The sequence below is a fragment of the Stylophora pistillata genome, chromosome 8, assembly GCF_964205215.1.
Source record: "Stylophora pistillata chromosome 8, jaStyPist1.2, whole genome shotgun sequence".
In the NCBI taxonomy this organism is placed as follows: Eukaryota; Metazoa; Cnidaria; class Anthozoa; order Scleractinia; family Pocilloporidae; genus Stylophora; species Stylophora pistillata.
In genome coordinates this window covers 17,589,777-17,613,393 of record NC_142526.1, presented here as the reverse complement: position 1 = coordinate 17,613,393, position 23,617 = coordinate 17,589,777, and the positions used below count along the sequence as shown (strand labels likewise).

At 37.5% G+C, this 23,617-nt stretch overlaps 3 protein-coding genes and 1 non-coding gene across 5 annotated transcripts; 2 read left to right on the top strand and 2 right to left on the bottom strand.

The window, feature by feature from the left end:
• Positions 1-8: 8 nt before the first annotated feature.
• LOC111329365 (translocation protein SEC62) lies at positions 9-23,292 on the bottom strand. Of its 2 annotated transcripts, XM_022934047.2 has the most exons (10): positions 23,134-23,292; positions 22,811-22,928; positions 19,615-19,720; positions 18,235-18,439; positions 4,315-4,347; positions 3,890-3,934; positions 2,443-2,499; positions 2,142-2,202; positions 1,275-1,394; positions 9-774 (listed from the first exon to the last, which is right to left on the bottom strand). In XM_022934047.2, the coding sequence occupies exons 1-10, from the start codon at positions 23,176-23,178 to the stop codon at positions 398-400; spliced, it is 1,167 nt and encodes a 388-aa protein (XP_022789782.2). In that variant the 5' UTR covers positions 23,179-23,292; the 3' UTR covers positions 9-397. The 2 variants fall into 2 exon arrangements, with proteins under 2 accessions (XP_022789782.2, XP_022789783.2); XM_022934048.2 differs by lacking the exon at positions 4,315-4,347.
• Positions 4,315-10,677, bottom strand: LOC148725289 (uncharacterized). Its single transcript, XM_088730482.1, has 6 exons — positions 10,543-10,677; positions 9,964-10,140; positions 8,350-9,177; positions 7,741-7,823; positions 7,176-7,395; positions 4,315-6,742 (listed from the first exon to the last, which is right to left on the bottom strand). Exons 1-6 carry the CDS (start codon positions 10,592-10,594, stop codon positions 6,615-6,617), a joined length of 1,488 nt encoding a protein of 495 aa, XP_088586608.1. The 5' UTR covers positions 10,595-10,677; the 3' UTR covers positions 4,315-6,614.
• On the top strand, positions 10,826-17,263 carry LOC148725288 (uncharacterized). The gene is made up of 9 exons (XM_088730480.1): positions 10,826-11,666; positions 12,169-12,409; positions 12,763-12,875; positions 12,999-13,282; positions 13,647-13,914; positions 14,807-15,004; positions 15,639-15,796; positions 16,031-16,137; positions 16,442-17,263. The coding sequence occupies exons 1-9, from the start codon at positions 10,826-10,828 to the stop codon at positions 16,965-16,967; spliced, it is 2,736 nt and encodes a 911-aa protein (XP_088586606.1). The 3' UTR covers positions 16,968-17,263.
• LOC148725287 (U6atac minor spliceosomal RNA) lies at positions 22,290-22,417 on the top strand. Its single transcript, XR_015991311.1, has one exon. It is a non-coding gene; the product is annotated as a U6atac minor spliceosomal RNA (small nuclear RNA).
• Positions 23,293-23,617: the final 325 nt, after the last annotated feature.

Genomic DNA, 23,617 nt, shown 5'->3' with positions numbered 1-23,617 from the left:
ATACAAGAGGCAGTTAAATATTTTAATTACATTCGTATACCAAGGCATTTGATTCTACGTAATCCACAGAAATAAATTTGATAACTTTTTCAAACAATGAATGAAAACAAATTGTTCAAACGCAAATGAACAAATGCAACAACTGTTCTGAGATGTTACACTTTCTTACCAGTCGCCACGTTGCCCCGCAAAATGAGTTCTCCCTCGCAGAGGTAAATAAAGTGATTTTCTCTCATTAACAGCACCGCGCAAACAAATTAGTTTATTAATTACCCAATTACGTTTTCGTAGTAATTACATAAATCATAGTATTTGAATGGTAACGTCAGCAGTATGGTAATTTCAAGTCATGGGTTTTTCTGTATACACAATAAAATCCAATATTTGATCGTAATATTCAGCATTTCACTTCAGAAACTGAAGGGTCATTTAAATCCTCAAGATCTTTGTCCACTTCGCTTTTTGCTGTAGCTACTTCTTCTTCTGTTAACGTGACCCATGGCTCCTTGTCAAGTTGTTCTTTTTCTTCAGAGCTCTCGTCTTTCTTGTCCTGTTTTGCATCTTCTTCGTCTTCTCTCTCCTCTATGTTTTCATTGTCTTTTTCCGTTTCGTTTCCAGTTTGTTTTTCTACAGGCTTGTTGCCTTTATATTCGTGCGTGTAGAGTGGAACAAAGGACTCAAAGAAGCCGCATTCTTCCGTAAGGTTCGGTAAAAGCCAGAAATGGTGCTTTCCTGCCGTTAATACCCAGACAATTGCAAAGAAAACATAACGCACTGCAAATAAACACCAAAGAGAAGGCAAGTTCAGGAAAAGGGAATTAAAGTCCACTGTCTTTGGCCTACGTAGCTGGCAGTTTTTCGGGCGCTCGATTAAATCCATAATGGCGGCAAAGCCGCGAAACTGGGAAGGGGAGCGACACGTGTCAAGAAAAGTAAGGTTATAGATCCCATTCCCAGTGGCCACTTTGCCGTTCACTCTTGTGGCTTCGCTACTCGACGCCCCCACCACAATAGAACTACTTATACTCCACAGCCTTTTCTTTGTTTTCTGCAAACATCTTTTCACGAAAAATGATCAAAAGCACACAACCTCGACTTACAAAAAGAACTAAAAAATGTCATGATCACCAATCCTACACTGGTCGCCCAAGGACACACATTTTGATTTTGGGCTTTCATTATAATATAACACCATATCAGAAGAAAATAAAGAAATAAAAAACTCCACAAAATAAAAAAAATTGAAATCGCTACTTAAAATAAAAACAACTTACAAAGCGCAAGAACCAAAATGGAGCCGACAGCAATTGAAGCCAACACACTCAGATACCAAACATACTCTCGGATGTTACTGGGCCACAAAGGGAACAGGCAGATAGCAATGGTACCAATCACTGGTAAACAAATCAGAGAAAGACGACAGTCAAAAGAAAGCTTTGTGAAAGCTAGCGTGCCACTACTTAATCTAACAACCTTTTGATGTCATTTGTGATCTATTACCGAACAGACGTATGGCAAAATTACATGGATCTTGTTCCCCTTGTTGTCGAATACAGCTGACTGACTGACTGACTGACTGACTGAATTGAAAACAACTTCGACACTTGTCGGTTGTTTGAATAAAAAAAAAAAATGGCCTTTTAAGGTAGCAGAAACAGACTGCCTTTAACTTCCTTTCTTTCTCCTATAATCTGCGCATTAACCAAAAGTAAAAAAGGAAATAAGCTTGTTTGATAGCGGCAACGAATGCCATGTATGGCTGCAACAATCTTCTTTCGAAGTCGGGCTCGTACAACCAAAGGCTATGCAGTGTCTAACCATGATGTAATACCTAAACGTATACAACGTCGTAACATTTCAAATATTTCTTTGAGTAATCTTCAGGGAGGCTTGACCCGATAGCCTCGCCTTCGCGTACGCCAATATAGGAAACCGCTGTCCATCTAAATCGCGCACGAGGATTAGAGCTTGCAAACAATCTTTAAAATGCTTTTACGGACTCATTCTGACCTCTAGTTGACTGACTGACGGACCGACGACTGTATGACTGAATCACCGACTGAATTCGGGGCTGGCATTCTTTGGCTTAAAATGCACAGAGACACAAAATTAACAACTGTTAACCTGACTCGCATACTTACCAACCAAAATTCCCAAGATTAAGGTCTTAGGATGAAGCGGATCAAATCTCCACACATATGCCTGAGAAAGGTATGTAACGGAAGGATAAGCAAAGAAAGGAGATGACTAAGACAAATTTCAGGTAGACACGAAGACTTAAAAGCAAGATGCCAGATAAACAATGTACGATTAATAAACCCCACAAAAAATCTAGTCCCATGGGCAACGATATCTTTGCAAGGTACAAGGCCATATCCCATAATATTTGGTTACATTTTACAAAACGTAATTGTGATTTTAATATTTAACAAGCTTCCTAACCTCGTCATCATCGTCAACAAATATCTGATCCTCATGTAGCTCCAGTTTAACTTTCACCTTAAAAAAACAAACAATTACAGCATTATAACACTTTTCTAGCGTTTTAGTTCACACCTTTGATGTTTGGTGTCACGTTGTAATTAGTACCCGCTTTGTATTACATCTTATTACACGACTCGGGCAGTCGTGTCAATCAATCAATCAACCAATCAAAATGCTCTATTGCCGGTCCAATATTCTCTAAGTATTGGAACGGGCACTATCCCAAATGGTCCCGAATGATACCGCACCTGTGTCCCTTTGAACTTCAGTCGTATAATAACTCTCTTATTAACCAAGCTTGCTCGGGACCGTACTGGAAGAATATCGGCCCTCGGTCTTTTTTGTACGGACCTCGCTGCGCTCGGTCCGTACTCTCAAGACCTCGGGCCGATATTCTCCCAGTACGGCCCTCGCGCTTGGTTAATAAGATATATATATTGTAAGATATATATATTGTAAGATATATATATTGTAAATATTTTGTTCATCTACTTGTCTGTTATATAATTACTCACGTTCTGTTACTCATTGATTGTAGATGGCATAAACATGCCGAAACATGTCTCTCAAAAAAGTTGTCTATTTCTTACAATATTTATCATACTTGCTACTACTACGACCTTATGAAAATAAAACTGCTGTAGATCTTACTGCTGTAAACATCCTCGTACTTTAGAAATTTTAGGAATTCCCTCTGCTTGTTAGAGCTGCTACCTTTTAGTGTCTAAAACGTTCATAGTATTTTGGTTGCAAGAAGCTAAGTCCGATCGTCAAGATAAAGAGACTTGTGTGACATGCCCCTACCAAAAAACTGTTCATATTTTTCAAAAAAACTTAGCTGTATCGAGACTTCCAAGAATCGAGTTTTGAGAAGCTCGAATGATTTCCAAAGGATCTCAAATCTATGTACAGCTACAATGTTCGAACGCGGAAAAACAGAAACGAACAAAGCGGGGGTAGGTTTCGATTGATTCATTACTTGGTTAGTCCATAAAAAGAATTACTAATTCCCTAATGAAATCACTAATGCATTTGACTTGTTTGGTGGTGCAGAAAACTACCACGAAAGGGAAAACTGGCGTCATTACTGCGATGTCGAGTCATGTCTAAAATGTAACCCGCATGTTGACGGTACAAAATGACTTAGTACCTCAGAAAGTTTTATAGGAGATACAAGTGAGTCGAATGATGACAGGGAGGGGTGAGTGGGAAGCATGAAATGGTTGTATGAGATTTAGTAAGGTTCTAGCGTGACATGGATGCCCTTAGTTCCTCTACACATCTTTTCCCTCCGTCCTTCGCTTTTTCGCTCTTGCGCACAGACTGTGAACGAAAACCAGGCTCGAGGGGCGTTTGTAGAAAAGCCAGTGAGTTACGTTATCACATCCATCCATTAAGTACCAACCTTTCTCTTCTTTTTCCCATCACCATCTGCATTTCCCTCTGTTGCCTAAATCATTCAGCAAAGAAAAGAAGACTACATTGACCCTTTACACCATAACATTAGCATTCATATCAGTTTCCCACACTATTCTCTCTACGTTTCCTGTGGTGATGACGAGAAGAATCTGTTTGACAATCGGAAGCTTCTTAAATCAGTGATGATTTCCTTTCATGCCATAACCTTTATATTTAATTCAGAGATGACACTGTATGGAGAAATTAGAAGCCAGGGGTTAAGGAGTTTATAATTAACCCTTCAAACTCGTCTTATATCATAGTGTGACAGGACAGGTTAGGGTTATAGTAAGTTCATCTGAACATAAGCAAAAATGCAACAAAAGGTTAGAGTCTTTTTAATTTAAAACTGAACAACAGCAAACATCATACTTTTGGTTTTCTTTCTTCAGTAGTATCATCATCCTTAAATATGATTAAAAACAGCATTGGTTAATGGATTTGGTTAGAGATTGTAAATAAGATAGCCACCATAGGGTTTGGTGTCATTATCACACAACCATACAAAGTGTAACACATACATAGTGTGAATCAGTTCAATTTTGTGAAGATTTTGATGGGAAAAATTGCTGAATGATCAAGTTACTCAATGTTGTGGTGAAAATGTTTGAAATAGATACTTATGTACTGTGTGTAACTTTTTGCTACTGAATCATGACTGCACTAAACATTGAACCAGAGATAGTCGAACCTTGACCACCTCTGCATTAACCAGGAAATTTAAAGAACCCAGCTTGAATTTCAACATTTTTTGAAACCCTTTCCACAACCAATTCCATCCCCAATTCAAATATTCATTACTATTACACAGGCTTTTGGTGCTAATTCAGACTGCATTCATAAGTTGTGATCAGGGCATTAGTACAAATTATGAGCAATTAATCTGCCACAAAAGGACTTGATTATTCATTTTAAGTAATAATTGTTAAAATAAATGCATATTTCCAGAAAGACTAAAAAAGTCTCAGTGAAACAGATCCAAAAGGCATTTGACAACCGAGACTATCTAAACAAATTTACCTCAGAGAATATTATTTTGATAAGAAAAAAAACTTTTGCATCTACTTTTACTTGTGGCCTCTAAATATCATGTCTAAGACCATCTAATTGTATAGCTGGTAGTTACCAGTAGTCTGATGTTGTCAGCATGGCTATTATTCTTTAATTTTTTAGAACTGTCCAATTAAGGATTAATTTAGAAAGTTCCAAACTATCCAAATTAATCCTTAATTGGACAGTTAATTATTAAAATTAAAGAATAATAGCTTGACTGCATAAAACCCAATTACAACTGACTAGCTATATAATTAATAAGTAACAAGACTACATGCATGTCCAATTTTGGAAATAATTTAATTTAAAAAATTCCTCTGACAGCCAAAATTGGACTTGGCCTATGGCCTTGTCCAATTTTGCCTGTCCTGAGAATTTTTTCATCCACTTATTTCTGAATTGGACAGCATGTACTCCTGTTACATACACAAATAAATGCTGTCAACTAAACAGGGTATACAACCTACAATATTTTATTCAATAGAGGAGATGCAGTGGCTTGAAGCTTTGAGCGCTAGACTCTTGCTAGAGAGATCCAGCCACATGCCCCGGCCAGGATGTTGCATTGTGTTCCTGGGCAAGACACTTTACTCTCATAGCAAAGCTCTCTACCCAGGGGGCATCAGTGGGAACCAACAAACTTTCAGGGAAACCTCATGAAATACTGGGGGCTAACCTAGGGCAAAGCCAATACTCATACCCTTACCAAACTGAGTGCTATGGGACATATATGGCCCCTATATGGTTCTGATATGGGATAATCTATGGGCCATATATGGATTTCATATGGTTTTGATATGAGACACTACACACCACATTGAACCCATATGTTGCCAAATACTGCCTCTCTATTGTCTTTTCTATGGGAAAGATACGTATTTCGTAAAAATCCATACTTTTGCCATACATGGGAATGACATGGGCAATGGGAATGGTATGGGGTGATTGTTGTGTAAAGGTATGATATGGGAGTGGTATGGAAGCTTAAATCAGTTCCATATCAAACTGACGTCTATGGGAAAGATACGTATTTCGTTAAAATCCATACTTTTCCCATATTTGGGGATGATATGGGCAGTTGGAATGGTATGGGATGATTGCTATGTAAAGGAATATGGGGATGATATGGGAGCTTACATTAGTTCCATACCAAACCCACATCTATGGGAAAGATATAGACATGTCGACATTTCGTAATAATCCATACTTTTCTCAGGTTTGGGAATGGTCAGGGGTAACCCGGCATGTCCCTTTGATCAATCAATACGTCCTCCATAAGCTATGGAAAAACTATGGGACTACATTGGGAAACACAAGCTGTACCCATAGCAAACCCATACCACAGCTTGTTATTTGGTAGCCTGTGAACAGGCTACTTCCTGGGGGTATGCAATTGCTGCAACATTTCCACAAAGGTAAAAGCTACTGAAAGAAAACAACCACTTTGTGATAATTATAAAGTCCATTTATTCAAACCCTCTAGACATTTATAAACTGGAAACTAAAATTTAAATACTTACAAAGTAAAACTGTACATGCAAGTCTTGTACCCCTTTTACAGTAACTGTAACAGTATAACCTAAGTGTCTATATTGATTTTTGGTTTAACTACAATAGTTTTATTCTACTCTGGAAGAGACAACTCTTATTCGCTGTGGGCGCCTAGCCTCAACACATTTCATATTTATTTTTTGAACAACTTGGCTGGCACTAACTTTGTCGTGGGTAAATTTCGAACACACTTTGCCTAAAGAGAGAATCAAGAATTAAATGTTAATCGTTGTTTCATTTGTATTTACCAAACAATATTTAATAATGTATATGGTCTACAATACTCTAAGTAGTCACAACACTTTTATAACCTGGGTGTCTTAGTGTCCATGTAAAAGCAGGTATTCAGGTATGGGCTTTAGAATGTAAGCAATTTAAGACAATTCAAATTCAAAAATTGTCCAGGCACATAGCATTACTTTTCTTTTTCTGCAGACACAAGCATTCCACATATTTATTCTTTATTTTCTATTAATGTACACTGTAATACATGAGCTAGTTAAATTCACCCCTATTAATACATAAAAATTAAATTACCGAGGAATTACATCTTATGCCCTTTATTACCCTCAAAATTATGGCAACTTTGTAGAAATAGTTAATGGTTAGAAAAGTATAATTAAACCTACCAATGATCGCATGGACAATCAACGGGTTAAGTGGTTGGTGGCTGTCACCAGTCTTGCTTTTTTTCTGGTTGCCCATGGCACAAGAGGATGCCAGTTTTTCTTTGCTGAAGAAAATGTCGACAACAGCATTGACATAGCCGGACCAATTTTTTACTGCTGAACAGTAGGCACGTTGTTGAGTATACCAAAACACCCCAGATCCTTCGATAAGTTCTACCATCTGTTATCAAAAACAAAAATACAGTGACAAACATAAGCTTTTCTTGTTCTTTTTATTCTTTCTTCTGTTTGTACGCTGGCTTTCATGCAAAAAAGTTTTCAGACTTCATAGCCTTTACTTTGTTATTTAAATGATTAACTTATAGCAGTTAAAGGACTTTGTGTCATATAAGTCAGGGGTAATCCTTCTCATAATTTCAAATTGGCTGCACATCATCACACTCAGCTAATTTAAAATTACTTGCTTTGATTACTCCCTGGATTATACTTTACAGAGTCCTACTATACCATCAATCATTAATGGTGAAATTATTAGAACTCCAAGGGTCAAAATATAACACATCACCTTGTATTCTAAGGCTAAGGAAGGATCAAGAACACCTGGGGAAGGCCTGTTGCTCATTATCTCCTCTGTGGTCTTTGCTTTCACTGTAAATCAAATGATTGAGAATTTTAGTGTTTATGTACAAGTAGGTTAAAAGGGAACTATGTAAAATATCTGCCACTGAATAGCCACAGTTGTACCAAGTGGAAAGCCAATGATTTCAAAATGTTAAAGAGGTGGACAATTATAAAAAACAATCTTCCACTCATGATACACATGTAAAAAACTAATGCCTTCAGCAACTGAAAGAATTGGCTGTTGTGGCGAGTGAACTTGTTTGTGAGCTGATTGCTTGGACTAAAATAACTGGACACATGTAATCAAGTACTTGATAGAACTCTGATGGTCACAGCTTGTTTTGAAATGCCTGCTAGCAAGGCTTGCAATTAATATCAGGATTGAGGGATTACACTAGAAATGTAAACAAAATTAACCACTTCACAGTGGGGCTCTTCAGACTAGGGCCAATGTAAACAAATAATAAAACAAATTGTAGATGAAGATAAAACACTTGGACTGTTTTAGTAATAACAATTATTGATTACAAAGAGAATACTCAAGATTACGTACATGCTATATTAAGCCTCCTGTGCAGTTTCTGAATTCTCTCCCTTAAAGCTTTATTTTCCAGTTGTTGTTCTTTACAGCAATTTCCATGGGCAACAGCAGGGTTGTCTTCTGTGCAATATTCGGTACCTTCCTCTTCACTGCTGCTGTCTACCACAGAGCTTTGAAAATGTAAACCCCGCCTGGGGTCACAGTCACTCCTTTTTTTGTTGCTGGACCTTCTGGGAGTCTCCTCTGGAGGTTGAGTTGATTCTTTAGATGTAGAAGCAATAGACAAGGTTGGAGAATTTGTTGAGGTAGAGCAAGGACTGTTGAGTTGGGGTGTTCCTATCTTTTGTTTAGATGGAGGCAAGCTTGAGCAGGTTTTCTGTCCACCAGTTGGGGTTAGAGCTGAATTATCAAAGTGCTCATCTTGTTCTTTACCTGGAGGGAAGACTCTGGCTTGTGTAGTTGAATTCCTGCCACGAATTGGTAAAGGTGTGAATCCAGCGGCAGGAGTAGGGTTCACCTCACCAAGAATGGTCACCTCTTTTTCCATTTGGTGACTGCTACTTGCCCATCGTGCAGCAGCTTGTGACTTTCTTGTCTGCAGTAACAGTAGCTGCCTTTGTTTTTCTTCTTCTTTCTTCTTCTTTTTTGCTTCCTTTTCTTTGGATTTCTGCTCATTTTCCTTGTCATCATTTCGTTTGTTGGACTTCTCACACTGCTGCAACTCTGTGTTGCTATCATCTGGATGCTTGCGCTTCTTTCCTGCACTTTTTTCTGGTTGCTTTCCCTTTTTCTTTGCCTTTTCTAGACGTATTCTTTCCTTCATAAGCTCTTCCTTTTCACCTAAAATGAAAGATGAAGGTAATTGTTGTAATATCATGTGCTAAACCATTTTGACACTTATCTTTTTTAAAAATTCAGGACGGCTCTCATTTAAAATAACTAATTCAAACAAGGCAAGTCAGAGAAGGGGGTAGTTGGGTATTTTTGGGTGGATATTTACCATCCAGTACTCCAAATTTGGTCCTGTTTTGAAAAGAATTTTCCCCACAGTCCAAGGTGATACCCCATACTAGAGTTTGTACAATAAAACACACAGAATGTACCCCACTTGAAAGCTAGAGATGACAGACAGTTGTTTCACTGAGCAAGATTTCGATATTACCCCATACATCAATTATGGAGTGTTGCAAAGAAACATTTAGATTTAGTCTTAAAGAAATGGATGCAAAATTAATGCATGGGGTTATATGGAAATCTTTCCTTTCACTTTGATTTGGTTAAATGAAAGCAATCAGAAAGTTGACAAAAAAAGAAGCAACAATTAATGTGAACAGCATGGTAAACTAACGATACTGAAAATCATGGTTTAAAACTTTCCAAGCAGGTTGTCCCCCAACCTGTATGTCCCATAACTAAAAACAGGTTCTAGATTTTGTACAAAATAATCCGTCCTTTTTGTGAAATATAAACTAAGGTGACTGTTACAGGTATCATCTTAAGGGAAATAATCAGGGAAAGTATAGCAATGTTCAATAAGAACTGTTGGAGGCACCCTCCTATTGATTAATGAATATATAAATTTGTAAGGAAATATTCCTATTATTATAAAAAGTGAAAATCGCTTACCTCCTATCTGAAGCACTTTAGCATCATAATATTGGTCGTTTGGAAGCCAAAGTGCACTAACAACATCCCCCACTTGTATCTCCTCTTCACTATCTTCTGGAAAGATGTGACGGACTTCATCTTCATGAAGGACCCTCAGGTTACCGTCATCTTCATAGGTCACAAGGTACCAACACTCTGTTAAAAAAAAAAAAAAAAAAAAAAAAAAAAAAAAAAACACAGATCTATTTGAAAATAGCTTCTTGACTTGTCTTGGGTTGTAGCAATTTCAGCATTTACATGTGCTAATCGTGCAGTGACCTGCACGATTAGCACATGTAAGATTCAATAATGATCTGCACGATTAGCACATGTAAGATTCAATAATGATCTCGATCCGAACGAAGTCGGATCGAGATCATTGTGAAATCACTTTTTGAGTGGAGTATGTCCTAAGTTTGGAAAGGAGCTCTGCACTGACGAAAAAATAGGAACTTGGAGAAGACAGTGAGAGTATACAAGCTTAGGATCGAAGTTCTCAAAGGAATGACACCATAAGCTTTTGAAACTTAAGGCATTCACACGTAAGAAATTTCTTACCTTCTCTAAGACGAGCTGGGATATTTCTCTTGCGTGAGGTACGGTCAGCCATTGAAACTTTAAACGCACTCGAATCGGATGGAATCTTTCGCTGTAAGCTAAACGCGACGAAAATCTTGCTAAAACATTGATGAATCGCGAGTGACAAATTCGAAAAGCACGCGCTTTCTTTTTGTCACATTGTGATTGGTTCAAAGTGACCATGTGATCAGAAGTAAACGCGTGCGCACTGATCTTTCTATTCGGAGGCACGTACGATCGCAGTCACTTGAAATCAAGGAAAATGGCGGAGAAGAAGAGAGGACGCTACAAAGAGTACATGCGGCATTCAAACCCGTTTAAATTTCCAGCAGCAAGAAGACAAAACGTATCCAAGCGATATCTCCGCAGTATTCGTCGGTCGCAAAACGTTTCTCTGCACGATCACGATTTTGAGTGCGAAGATGATGTCTCGATCGACTGCGATGTGACAATGACAACAAACGCCAGTTTGTCTTGTAGTAACAGCGATGAACAATTCTACCACATGGAGGACGAAGTTCTTAGCACAGATTGTGGAGTGTTTACAGCCGAGATTTTACAATGCGACAGTACAAGTGACGACGAGCCATTACAGTTCACCGAACGCGAAAGGATGTATGCACGTTTCATCAAGGAGGATGACTCTTCTTCAGACATTTTTAGTGATGTTGAGAACAGTGGGGGATCAGACTCTGAAAGTCTTTCAGAGGAGTGTGAAAAAGAGGATGATGTTTTATATTCTGGTTCGCCAATAACAACCACTTCAAGCATTGTTTTGATATTGTCGTTTGTGATGAAATATAAACTCACCAAAGAAGCATTTCGTGACTTGCTTGCAGTGATTGAAGCTCATTGCCCCAGACCCAACAACTGCAAGAAGGAAGTTAAGAAACTTTTCGAGTTTGTGAGTCAAGCAAAAGGGAATATTGTCAAACACTTCTTTTGTTCTTACTGCAAGGCGTATTTTGGCAAAGGTACTCAGGATAATCGAGGAAATACTGGAATAAAGGGAACTTGTCACATTTGTGGTAAGAATCTTGCTACCACTCATGGATTCTTCATAGAAGCTCCGATTGTTAAGCAGCTGCAAACATTTTTCGGAGGTGAGTTTAATTAAAGTTAGCTTAATATCTATTCTTTTCCATTCAGAGATGGTAAAGATTGACATCTGGGCCAAGCAGCATGCAAGAATATTCATACAGTGAGCTTCTTTGAGGCTTCTGTACATACAGTATGTCCTAATAAGGGTTCATTTGGATTACAAATTTAGTAAAGTGTCTTTCTCGTTATTGCGGAGGGACAGACCCTCTAATGATAAAGGACACTTAAAAGCTAACAATTAATATTTGTTTTCCCAGCCTTTTTTTAAGCAAATCTTAGCCGGATGGCAGCAATGTTAGCAGAACCTACAATGTGGATTTGTCACAAATAAACAACAAAAGAAATGAGCTGTAATTTTTAAGTCCTGCTGTTACAAACTGGAATGATAACATGTACCCTTATCTTTGCAAGATTAAGAGTTAACATTTTGTGCAACAATCATGCAATTAAGGAATAATATTGATGTTTTATTTTTCTTCCTATTTTTTTTTTTTTTTTTTGCAGACCCTGAATTTGTAAGTGGCTTAAAATATCGATTTCAAAGAGTGAAGAGGGATGACAGTAACATGGAAGATGTATATGATGGTGCACTCTACCAAAAGGAGTTTAAGTCAAGTGGCTTCCTCTCAGAACCGTACAACATCTCTGTCAAGCTTAACACTGATGGTGTGGCAATATTTCATTCATCGCAGTTTGGAGTTTGGCCACTGTTTCTTCTTGTCAATGAACTCCCTCCAGCAATGAGGTAAGTGTAACAAAAAGGGTCATGTCACTCAGACATAAACAGCACTTTCAATAAGACCCGGCACCTGCCAGAGCTCAGGCGGGTATTCTGTTGTGAGTAATCTGGAGATTGAAGTGACTATCACTTTGAGTTTTGCAAGCTAGTGCATTGTAAAGTGAAATGAAAAATCCTCACTATTAATGTCCTTAACATGTAAACTAAGTATGAATTAATATCTTACATTGTTTTGTAAGGTAGAACTTTGTACTTTCACACTGCAACAACACACAGATCAGAATACAGATGCTAAGTGTAGTCTTCTCTCATTTGCATTTGTCTCACAAGTGTATATACACTGTACTTTGTTTATCTAGGATAAATAACAAGTTCAGGGTGTTTGGTGGCCTGTGGTTTGGAGAAGAAAAACCATTTTTTTCTACCTTCCTCAAACCATTTGTTAACGCTTTGCAAGAAACAGAAATTAATGGTAAGTTGCACTTTTAGTCAAACAAACCAGCATTTTACATTTTGTGTGGTTCTTATTCTTCTGGCCAGCACTAATGATGAATGATTGTTATTTATATTACTAATCAACTGTTTTAACCAACAGGAATTGAAGTGGTACTTCCAAATGGACAGAGGGCAAAATCTAAGGTCAAGGCTCTCTCAAGCCATTTTGATCTTCCTGCCCGTGCTGGTGTATTAGAACAGGTGACATATGTTGGTCATGACAGCTGCTGTTACTGTGATGAGCATGGTGAAACTGTCAAGACTGGTCCCAGGGGCCATGTGATGTCATTTCCATTCAGAAACACAGCATCAGGACATGCTAAATCACGAACTGCAGAATTAGTCACATCCCACTCATTTGAGGCACTTGAAAAAAATTCAGTGGTAGGTTGCTTAACATTGCCATCTAATGATACACTGCATTTTACAAACAATATTCAAATGATTTTGAAAGGTTTAGCCAATTTTTTCAAAATACATGAATTGTGACAAAGCTCCTTTAACAACTTTCAGCCTTTTGTAATTCTGCATCAACCACAATCTTGTTCAGGTGTAAAATGGAACTTTTTAAATTAATTTTAATATAAAGTCAATGTCTTTTTTTTTTTCACATTGGGATAAACGGGCTGGCTAGACAGCCCTGCTAATATTTAACTATACAATCTTAATATAAGAAATTATATCAACACTTACAATGTCTAGTTTTACATGTAGTTTGATTCAGAATTTTTTTGGGCATACTTCTTAGGTCTCTGGCTTTAAGGCCCCCAGTCCCTTGTTACAGCTTCCAAGTTTTGACATTGTTAATGGAATTGGTATAGATTCCATGCATTGTGTGTTCCTTGGGGTGGTAAAACAACTAGTTGGTTTGTGGTTCAACTCAAAACACAGCACAGAAATGTGGTATTGTGGAAATAGTGTTCAGAAAGTTGACATGCGTCTTTTGGAGATAAGGCCCCCCAGTGTCATTACCAGAGTTCCCAGGAGTTTAGAACATCATGTAAAATTCTGGAAAGGTAAGTCTCACTATCTTTAAGAAATGTTGTCTAATTGATAGTGGTACACTGGATGATTTCCTATAATATAAGTATCCAGTTTTTCAGTCCAAGTCTAAAACTGAAAAAAATTGCATAGTACAGTGGAATGTTGATTTAACAAAGTCACTAAGGAAAGGGTGGATTGCTTTTTTTAATCGAGGGTTTGTTACATTGAAAACCTTCATATAATAAACTTGAGGAGAAAATGACCAAATGCAAGTTATATTTAACAATTAATCCATGAGTACACGTTGGATATGAGATGATAGCCGTCTCATATCCAAGTATGAGTGGAACAATAGTTTTATTAAAACTCCCCAATAAAATTATATTAGACAAATTTCAAATTTTTTATCTCCCTTTTAATTTTAAGCTGCTGCAAATGCTTACCATATTTGTAGATTGTGATATATTGGCTCATGTAACACAATGGCTAACCCAATAAAAAGTCTTGAATTGCATTATCCAATGATCCAGTTTTTAATAATAAGGTATACTTCATGATTGATTTGTAAAGGTACACATGTATATCTTGCCAACTTTTTTGTCACCTAATTAGTGCAGCTTATTGCTACGTTTTGAGTTGCAAAGATTAAAGGATTTTTATTGCTGTTGGTCTGTTCCACATTCATCTTCTGTTTTGTGTTGACAGTAGACTTTGTGTTTGGGTTTGCGTATTACATTCATTATACATGTTCCATACATATCACTACCTAACTGTGGCTTGGCTCAAGAATATTGTTCGTTATATTGAGGACTTTGTAAAACAGAGGTTTGTTAAATCAATGTTCCACTGACTGTAGTGTATATTTTATTTGTTAGAGTTTTTAGTTAAATTGAAGTACTGGTACCTGTATTTGATCTTTTGCAGCAACCGAGTACCGAAATTGGCTGTATTTTTATTCACTACCCTGTATGAAAGGTATCTTGGATGACGAATACTATCAGCATTATGCTTTATTGGTTGGTGGAATTGTTTTACTCTCAGGAAGATCTATATCCCCAGAACAACTTGAATTGGCTGGTAATCTCTTGATCCATTTTGTGGAGATGTTTGATGCATATTATGGTTAGTAAACCAGTGAAGGTTTGATTGTTGTTTACTTACAACAGCACCTAATTATAAGCTAAGGTGAAAATCCTCTGAATATGAGAAATAAAAGTTTATTAACTTTAATGTACATTAATTATTTGATATACATTACAAATCTGTTCATTTTGTGCAGTGGCCTCCGTTATTACATGCTACCTGTTTACTTTCTAGTTAATTGATTGCCATTTTCAACAACAAACTTTCCCAACCCAAAAGCACAAGAGGCACAGTGGGCTCATGATAGTGCGCTCAACTCTGGATTGAGTGGTCTGGTTCAATTCCAGGCCGGAGGCATCGTGTTGTGTTCTTATGCAAGACACTTCACTCTCACAGTGCCTCACTTCACCCAGATGTACAAATAGGTACTGACAAATTTAATGCCAGGGGTAACCCTGCAATGGACTAGAATCCCATCCAGGGGGGAGTAGAAATACTCCTAGTCGCTTCATTCATGCCAAAGAAACTGGAGTTAAGTGCTGGCCTGATGGGCCTCGTGGCTCTTAAACAGACTTTTTTTTTACCCATAAAGCATAGAGTTAAGTCATGTGAAGTCTTACTCATTGAAAACCAGCCTAAGACTAACCTTAAAATACAAATTTTGTTCCCATAGGTTCACGTTACGTTCTTATGAATCAGCACATGTTGCTGCACTTGAAGGAATCTGTCCTTAATCATGGTCCCCTGTGGTCTAGTTCTCTTTTCGTATTTGAGGACTGGAATGGAGACATTGGCCACTATTTCCATGGGACTCAGAACATAGCTGGTCAGGTTAGTGGACTTTTGTGGAAAATGATTTCATGTTGATATAGCAACAAGGTCAAATAGGATAGCTTGTTTGACAAGCATTCAAAAGGAAGGTAGAGAGAAAACAAGAAGCGTGAAGCTTAAGATTTTAAGAACAGAACTGACCTGTTTTGGTCTTTATTATTTCATCAACTGAAATATTAATATCTAAAAATGTTGCTCATGCTGTTTGATACATAATTTTGAATGTATTGTTAGATTATGACAGCTGTCACAAGTCAACAGCAACTCCCAGAGCTCATCAAGGAGATGCCTCCAGGAAGTGCAAAAGATTTAGTAATGCGCCTTCAAGGACAGCTTAATAGGTAGAGTTGCCATAGTGACTATAGTTGTATCTGTGCTCATGTGATCCACTTCAAATCTTTTTGCAATTGGTTATCTCATCATTGGCTTTTCCCTGATTATACCATTATTGTAGGTGAGAGGAAGAAAAAATATTTATTTTAAAATTTAGGGGGCCTTTCAACTCTTAAAATGATACTCATTTGACTGTGATGCTTTTGTTTTGAATGTAAGCAACATTTACATTTGTCACCCTCATTTTACCAGTATAATTATGTAGGAGAACTTAGTATCTCAAATTCTTATTGTTATTATGTTCTTTTAAAGGAGCAACAAAACTCACCTGAAAGATGATTTCTATGCTCTCGGTGCAGTAAAGAGTGGCAGCTTTATGACTGAGCCTTTTCAAGATGATCTTCAATCATCCCTAGGCCTGGATTCTTTATCATCTGTGAAGTTCTTTACAAGACTCCAAGCTGGAAGCGCTGTACTTCATTCAAAACAGTACAAGAGGGTTTCCAGAAGAAATACATTCACAGTTGCCTACAGATTGGATGAACATCCCTCTCTTGAATATGGTCAAATAGAGGTTTTCTTTAAAGCACCAGTTGGTTCGAGGATTTCCAGTGGCGCTGTGGTTAAGCCACTGTCAAGAAGCAGCCAATGTCTCTGCAAGCAACATGAAGTGCTTGGGAGACCAGTGAGTCACATCATTTCCTTGCGCCACCCACACAGGCATTTGTTCGTTATCGTTCCAGTTGAAAACATTATTGATGTCTGTGTTTATATGGCATTTTCAGACAGTGAGGTGCATTATGCAGCTCATTTTCCAAATCACTTGGAACGAGATTAATGTACAGTAAACTATTAATTAATGTAACTGCGGTTTTGAAAAGAAAAGAAGGATATTGAAATCTGTGAAGTACTTTTAACAGTATTATTTCTGTGTGGTGAAGTCTATTTATACATCCTTAGAAATTAAAAATTTTATACAAAGTAGCTGGAAGCTTTTATATAAAACAGGCGAGAACAATGCAGCGTCTGTTTAGGTAGCCCGCCTAGAATAGCTTTGCTAACTGCGGGCTACAAAAGCCTTTATTTCTTGCATTTTAAAAAAAGAATAAAGTCAATGTTGTTGTCAAAGAAAAACCATGACAGTGATTGTAGCATGGCAACCTGATTCTGTAGTTTCTGTTCAATCAAGCAAACATATCAAACATTTGATAAAGTGTTTCTTCTGCTATCCAAACACCTCCAATTTTGTCAAAAGCACCCATTGTATTATGTGTTCAGAAATCGTGCTAAAGTACTGACTGACTTGTCTGTTTTTGCCCTTAAATTTGATGCTTCTTTTATACAATTGTATGGAAATGCAAGCAGTGATATTGCATACATTGCTTGCCAGCACCTAAATATTCCTAGACTTCTTCTAGATGTGAAATTATGTGGAATCTCCATAACATTTGATGTAATCCTACATCACACATTTGCTATGGAATAAGTATGGGCAACTTATTCCCATAGTTTTACCATGCAGTAAAATGATCCCATATCATTTCCATAGAGCAGGTAAAGCCAGTGTGCATGCTTTAATTACCAGCTGCTATATGGAATTCCTATGGGCACTTGATTCCCATAGTTATCCCACACAATGTGATGGTCCCATATCATTCCCATAGAGAAGGAAAGTGAAGCAGATGAGCCATTGCTATGGAATATGTATGGGCACCTTGTTCCCATAGTATTACCATACAAATCTTTTCTCAGGCTTTCAATCCCATATGCTTCCCATAGCTTGAATTTTCACAAAACTGGGCACCATATCAATCCCATATGGTGGTCTAACCATTCCATATCTTACCCATATATGGGCCACGTAAGGGCCATAATTTGCCATATCAGACCCATACTTTTACTTTGGTAAGGGTAGTTGCTTTATGCTTTGGAAACTGTAGATAATTCTCTGGTCAAGTGTGCCACTACCCTCATAACCTAACTCCACCTTACTTTTACAGAACTTTTTAAATCTCATACTGAGGCAAATTAGGAAGTATTGCTGATGGCTGACTTTGTTTAATCATGCAAAGTAGAGGTAGTAATTTTGCCAAAAAAATACTTACCTTTTTTCCTTCTTCTGAGTGTTCTTTTTTAAGTCTCTTCTTTGATCTTTTGCCTTCTGATTCATCTTTCTCCTTTGCACTCCCTTTCTCGTTTTCCTTTTCCTTTTCCTTCTCTTTTTCTGCCTTTTCTTTTTCTTTTTCTTCTTTCGTTTTCTTCACTTTCTTATGTCGAAAGACACGATTAAAGAATCCCAACATCAACAACCTAGAAAAACAGTGACATATTTTTCAACATAAACCTCGATTTAAGCCTAGGAGCTAATGCCAGTGAGAATCATTTGTTAGCCCTGAACACTCCTACACCCCTACATTTAGGGTGTAAATATCTTGGAGGGGACTTAAGAGTCCTATTGTATTTACACCCACCTTTGGGTGAATAATTAAATAAAAATAAAAATAAAATAATAAAAAAATAAAATACACCAGTCTGCATATTCTACATACTGGTCTCAATACATTTTCTGAGGTGCTGACGAGGAGAATTTGCTCAACAATTAAGACTTCTTAAGTTGGTGATTATTTCCTTTATTCTCATGACCATAACATACAATTCAGGGGTGACATAGTAAAGGAGAAATTAGATGCTGGTTACTCTCAGGGTTAAAGAATAAAAATGCAGCCCTGTAGGACTTAGTGGAGGTGCGGTGGCCTCATGGTTAGTGCGCTCGACTCTGGATCGAGTGGTCTGGGTTCGTGTCCCCAGCCGGGACATTGTGTTGTGTTCTTAGGCAAGACACTTTACTCTCACAGTGCCTCTCTTCACCCAGGTGTATAAATGGGTACCGGCAATTTAATGCTGGAGGTAACCCTGCGATGGACTGGCATCCCATCCAGGGGGGAGTAGAAATACTCCTAGTCGCTTCATGCTACAGAAACCAGAGTTAAGCACCAGCCTAATGGGCCACTAGGCTCGTAAACAGACTTTACCTTACCTGTAGAACTTAAGACATTTCCATTTTACTTGCAGCTTCCTACAAATGTAAATCTCCCAGTGCATGGAATTACCCATGCCCATGCCTTACATGTTTTAAATTAATTGATCCTAATTCAGGAATTGTTGGTTTGGTCAACCCTCTCTCTCCCATGATCTTATTGGTAACTCTCGTTACTCTCTGTCATACAATTCTTATCACGTTAGTTGGGAGAATTTGCCCTTGGATCAACTAATAATTCCCTAATGGATATATTTCTCTATTCTCATCCCTTGTCTGCTTGATAGTATATTCATGGTAAAGTGAAATTCTGTCTTGGACATTCATGGGAGTTTAATGGTTGGGAGTTCAATGACTCCTCTTTTATTCATAAAATGATCCAACTGGGAGTAAAAACAGAAGAAAAATGCAATAAATAAGCAATGTGTCATGTTTTAAGGTGGCATACCTATCCAGATACATCTCCACAGATACACGGTCTGTAAACAATATCTCAGTTCCTCCTGTACCAGATGCCCACTTGGAATCCATCAGACAATCTATGGCCTTAGATCCTAAGAGTATGAAAAGAAAACCAAGGCTCTTAATCCTATTGAATTCTTTTGAACACTCCATGTTCAACTATGTTTGACATAAAAAATAAAGGGGTTAGTTTCAAAAGCATCAGTAGGGGGTATTACCAGATAATTTGGTTTTATCTACTGAGTTGATAAATGTAAATTGGCATATGTAGAGACTTTCTAAAGCTGGCTTTTACAGGTTCTTCCTTCCTGTAAAGGAATATGGTCATAGCCACATTTTCTTTACTCCTGACATGTGGCTTGGTAGCTCAGATAGTATTAGTGTTAAATAATATCTGGTAGGCACAGGTTTGAATTTTGTGAGGCTTCTTTAGTGTGATTTCTTCCATTGCAATTCACCTTTGAAAATTGTTTTTTCCCAAAAAGAAATCACACATTTAAGCATTTGTCTCATGATGTAGAGTCAGGCTATCAAATGTACTGATTCCAATGTTTAAAGTGAGATACAGTAAAAACAAGTGCACCCACCATTTCAAGGGATCCTCCACTGTTTTCGAAAATATAGCTTAAAATGCTCTTTAAGTGTCCAAAAGTAGATTTTTCGGACAGAAAAATGTTCTCTCCCCTTAGATTTTTTGTTTTGGCCTCTCAAAAGAGGCCTTCATGACCAGTTTGAACGTCCCGCAGTCGCCATTTTGATCGGCGCGCAAAGCTCTCTGGGGTGATGACACAAAATGGTTGCTTGATCCCCTTGCCCTCGGTAAAATTGGTAGCAAAATGCTGCATTGCATTGCTTTTGAGTGTAGTATTCAAGCTAAAAACAGGAAAAACGATCCCAAAATTCGTTTCCACGATTTTCCAAATGATGCAGCGATTCGATGAGCTTGGATTCATGCTGTTGGAAGGACATCCTTGCCCAAAGACTCGCGTCTGTGTTCGAAGCACTTTGAACAGCATTGCTTTGAAGAGTCTTACCCCTTTCCTGTTTTTAGCTTGAATACTACACTCAAAAGCAACGCAATGCAGCATTTTGCTACCAATTTTACCGAGGGCAAGGGGATTGAGCAACCATTTTACGTCATCACCCCAGAGAGCCTTGCGTGCCAATCAAAATGGTGACCATGGGACGTTCTAACTGGTCATGAAGGCCTCTTTTGAGAGGCCAAAACAAAAAATCTAAGGGGAGAGAGCATTTTTCTGTCTGAAAAATCTACTTTTGGACACTTAAAGAGCATTTTAAGTGATATTTTCAAAAACATTGGAGGATCCCTTTAAGAAACTATTAGCCTAAAATTTCCTAATTAAGCCCCCTTTACATAGAACCAATAAAATCTAAACAGGTTCTTAGAACACATGCAATACAAAAAAGGCAACAAAAAATAGCAATGAACACTGTTAGTTTTATTGCATTATAACTGAGAACATACTTTTGTAAAAGATGGTTGTTACTTTTCACTAAAAACATAAATTGAAGGACAAACCTTTATTGACTTTATGGTTATGATTTTGTGTTCCAGTTAACTCTGTATACAAAACTTAGATTACTGCTGATATTAATTGGAGGCACATACATAATTCACCTGGGAATTCTGTTCTCTAACTGTGTAATTAAAAAAAAAAATGCAAAAATGATTCAATGTAGTGGTGGCCAATGATACATCATTGTTTTGAACAAAAATTAAGAACCAAATTAAGAACCTAGCAGCCTAAATTCACAGTAAGCAACATTTATATAAGAACCTGTAGAGGTTAACTTGAAGAACTTTGGTTCTAATACCATGGTTTTACCATACTAGTAGTCTTCATCAGGTCTTGAGATCAAAGTTCACGTGTTTTGCACACTATCTTAGGGCATTCCAATTCTTATTATTATTCCAACAATTAGTTGTTGTTCCTTCATAGGTTTGCTTTGTTACTGACAAGCTGTTGTGCCAAGCATCCACTCCAGGGAATTTTTTTTATTTCCTTACTATTTCTATTGATGTTATTAGAATGAAGTCTTACGTGGATGGCCTCTGATGGTCATGGTCAATAACTAAACTGGTTCCAAACAGGAAGTGCATGCCAAAACAAACTAATCACAACAAACCAAGGTGCAATAACTAGCAAAATGCAGCCTTTTGACCAAGTCACCTTAAATAGACTAGCAGTATTCGAAACATTGTGATAGCCTGACTCTACATCCGGAGACAAACAATAAAAAGTTTCATTCATCCACAAAAACTGCAAAAAACAAAAACAATTTTTGAAAGTTTGAATTTTTCATGATAGGATAAGGCTTGAAACTTAAGGAAAGAATTTTCGTGAGTAATATCATTGATCCCAAAAAACTGAGAACAAAAAAAAAACATTGCAACTCTCAGAAAGACCTTATTAGTAATAAAAGGTGAGAACTAAATTAATTGGTTATAATACAAATTGGGAATTAGGAATAAAAATAATGGTACATTCAGAAAGCTTTAAAGAGTACTAAATAACAGAGTTCCCAATAAGTACGTACGGCCAAAAAGGGATAATTAAATATTCAAACAAAAGATGTACCACAAAGAGGAGATTTGTAGTACAAAGCATAATAAAAGCCAGGGAGTATCATTAGCAAGTCGTGTTGTATGAGCCGAGAGAAGGTTAGCATCTCCCTCGATAAGGACGAGAAAAGTCTTCGGACTTTCAACCTACAACACATGGTTAAGGCTTTGCCACTTACTTCGTGGCATCTAACCAATTTTTTACCACTCATCGAAGATCGAGACGGAGGCAAACACGAAGTTGCCCAAGATCAACGATAAATTATTTCGTTTATGTTTATGGTCGCTCGCTCACTTCTCGACAACTCCGACAAAAACTTGAACCCTTATATACTATACCGCAATAGAAATGGTTTCAATTATTTGAATTTCATGGGGAAACATGCGTTCTTTAAAACGTTAAGTAACGAGTAAATTCACCGAACTTGAAACTTCTCATTTTGTAGTTCGCTGTAAATACGCTTACGTAAGTCTAGACAAGAGGAGAGCCAAAAGCCTGTGGTTCTGTGAAATAAATCAATAGAATTGCCTCATATACTTGAATAGCAATAACTGCTATTAGGGAGAACAATGAAGTTTCAAAAAAAGCGTTCCCTACCGATGAAATATTCAACTTTTTCACCCATCAACGTTGACGGCTTTGAAGGACAGTTCCATCTCAGATATTTTCCTACTTCGTTTTCTTCTTTAGTGGGTTCTTCCGGGTCACCTCGCACCTAAATTAGTAAGGATTGAACACATTGAGTTATTCTAAGTCAAATACTTCTCTTCCTTCGGCAAAATTCTGCCAAACGTATGGGACTTACGATATGGAACAAACGTGGAACGCACACAATCGCCGGGCTAAGGATCACAAAATTTCGTTTCTTTAACCATATATCGTTCTAGAAATGAACAAAAGATGACCTAAAATTAACTTACTTCTTTCTTCTTTCGTTTCTTCAAATACTTGTGTTGATCACCCATATTTCGCCAAGAAAAACAAATTCAGGATCAGGAATATGAACAAACCATTCAAGCGTTGTTCTTCTTTCTGTAATCAGAGACGACCGAAGAGGAACGACCAATGACGGAAAGTATCGGAAATCTTCGGCATATGCGACGGCACTCGGATGGAGTCACGCAATCTACCCTTATCCCAAGTAAGGGGTCACCCACGAGAAACGGCACTTACTCACAAGTTCCACAGAATAGAGGTACTTTCAAAAACGACGAAATTGACATTTTATGCCATAATTGAGAACTTGATGTACAAAAACTCACTCTAAATGCAATTAACGTCGATCTCGGGGGATAAATGAGAAGTTGTACTTTATTTATTTATTCGACTTTCATTGAGGACATAACGTATAAATATGATAAATATGATAAATAATAGTTAGATGATATTTGATGTAAATTGGTA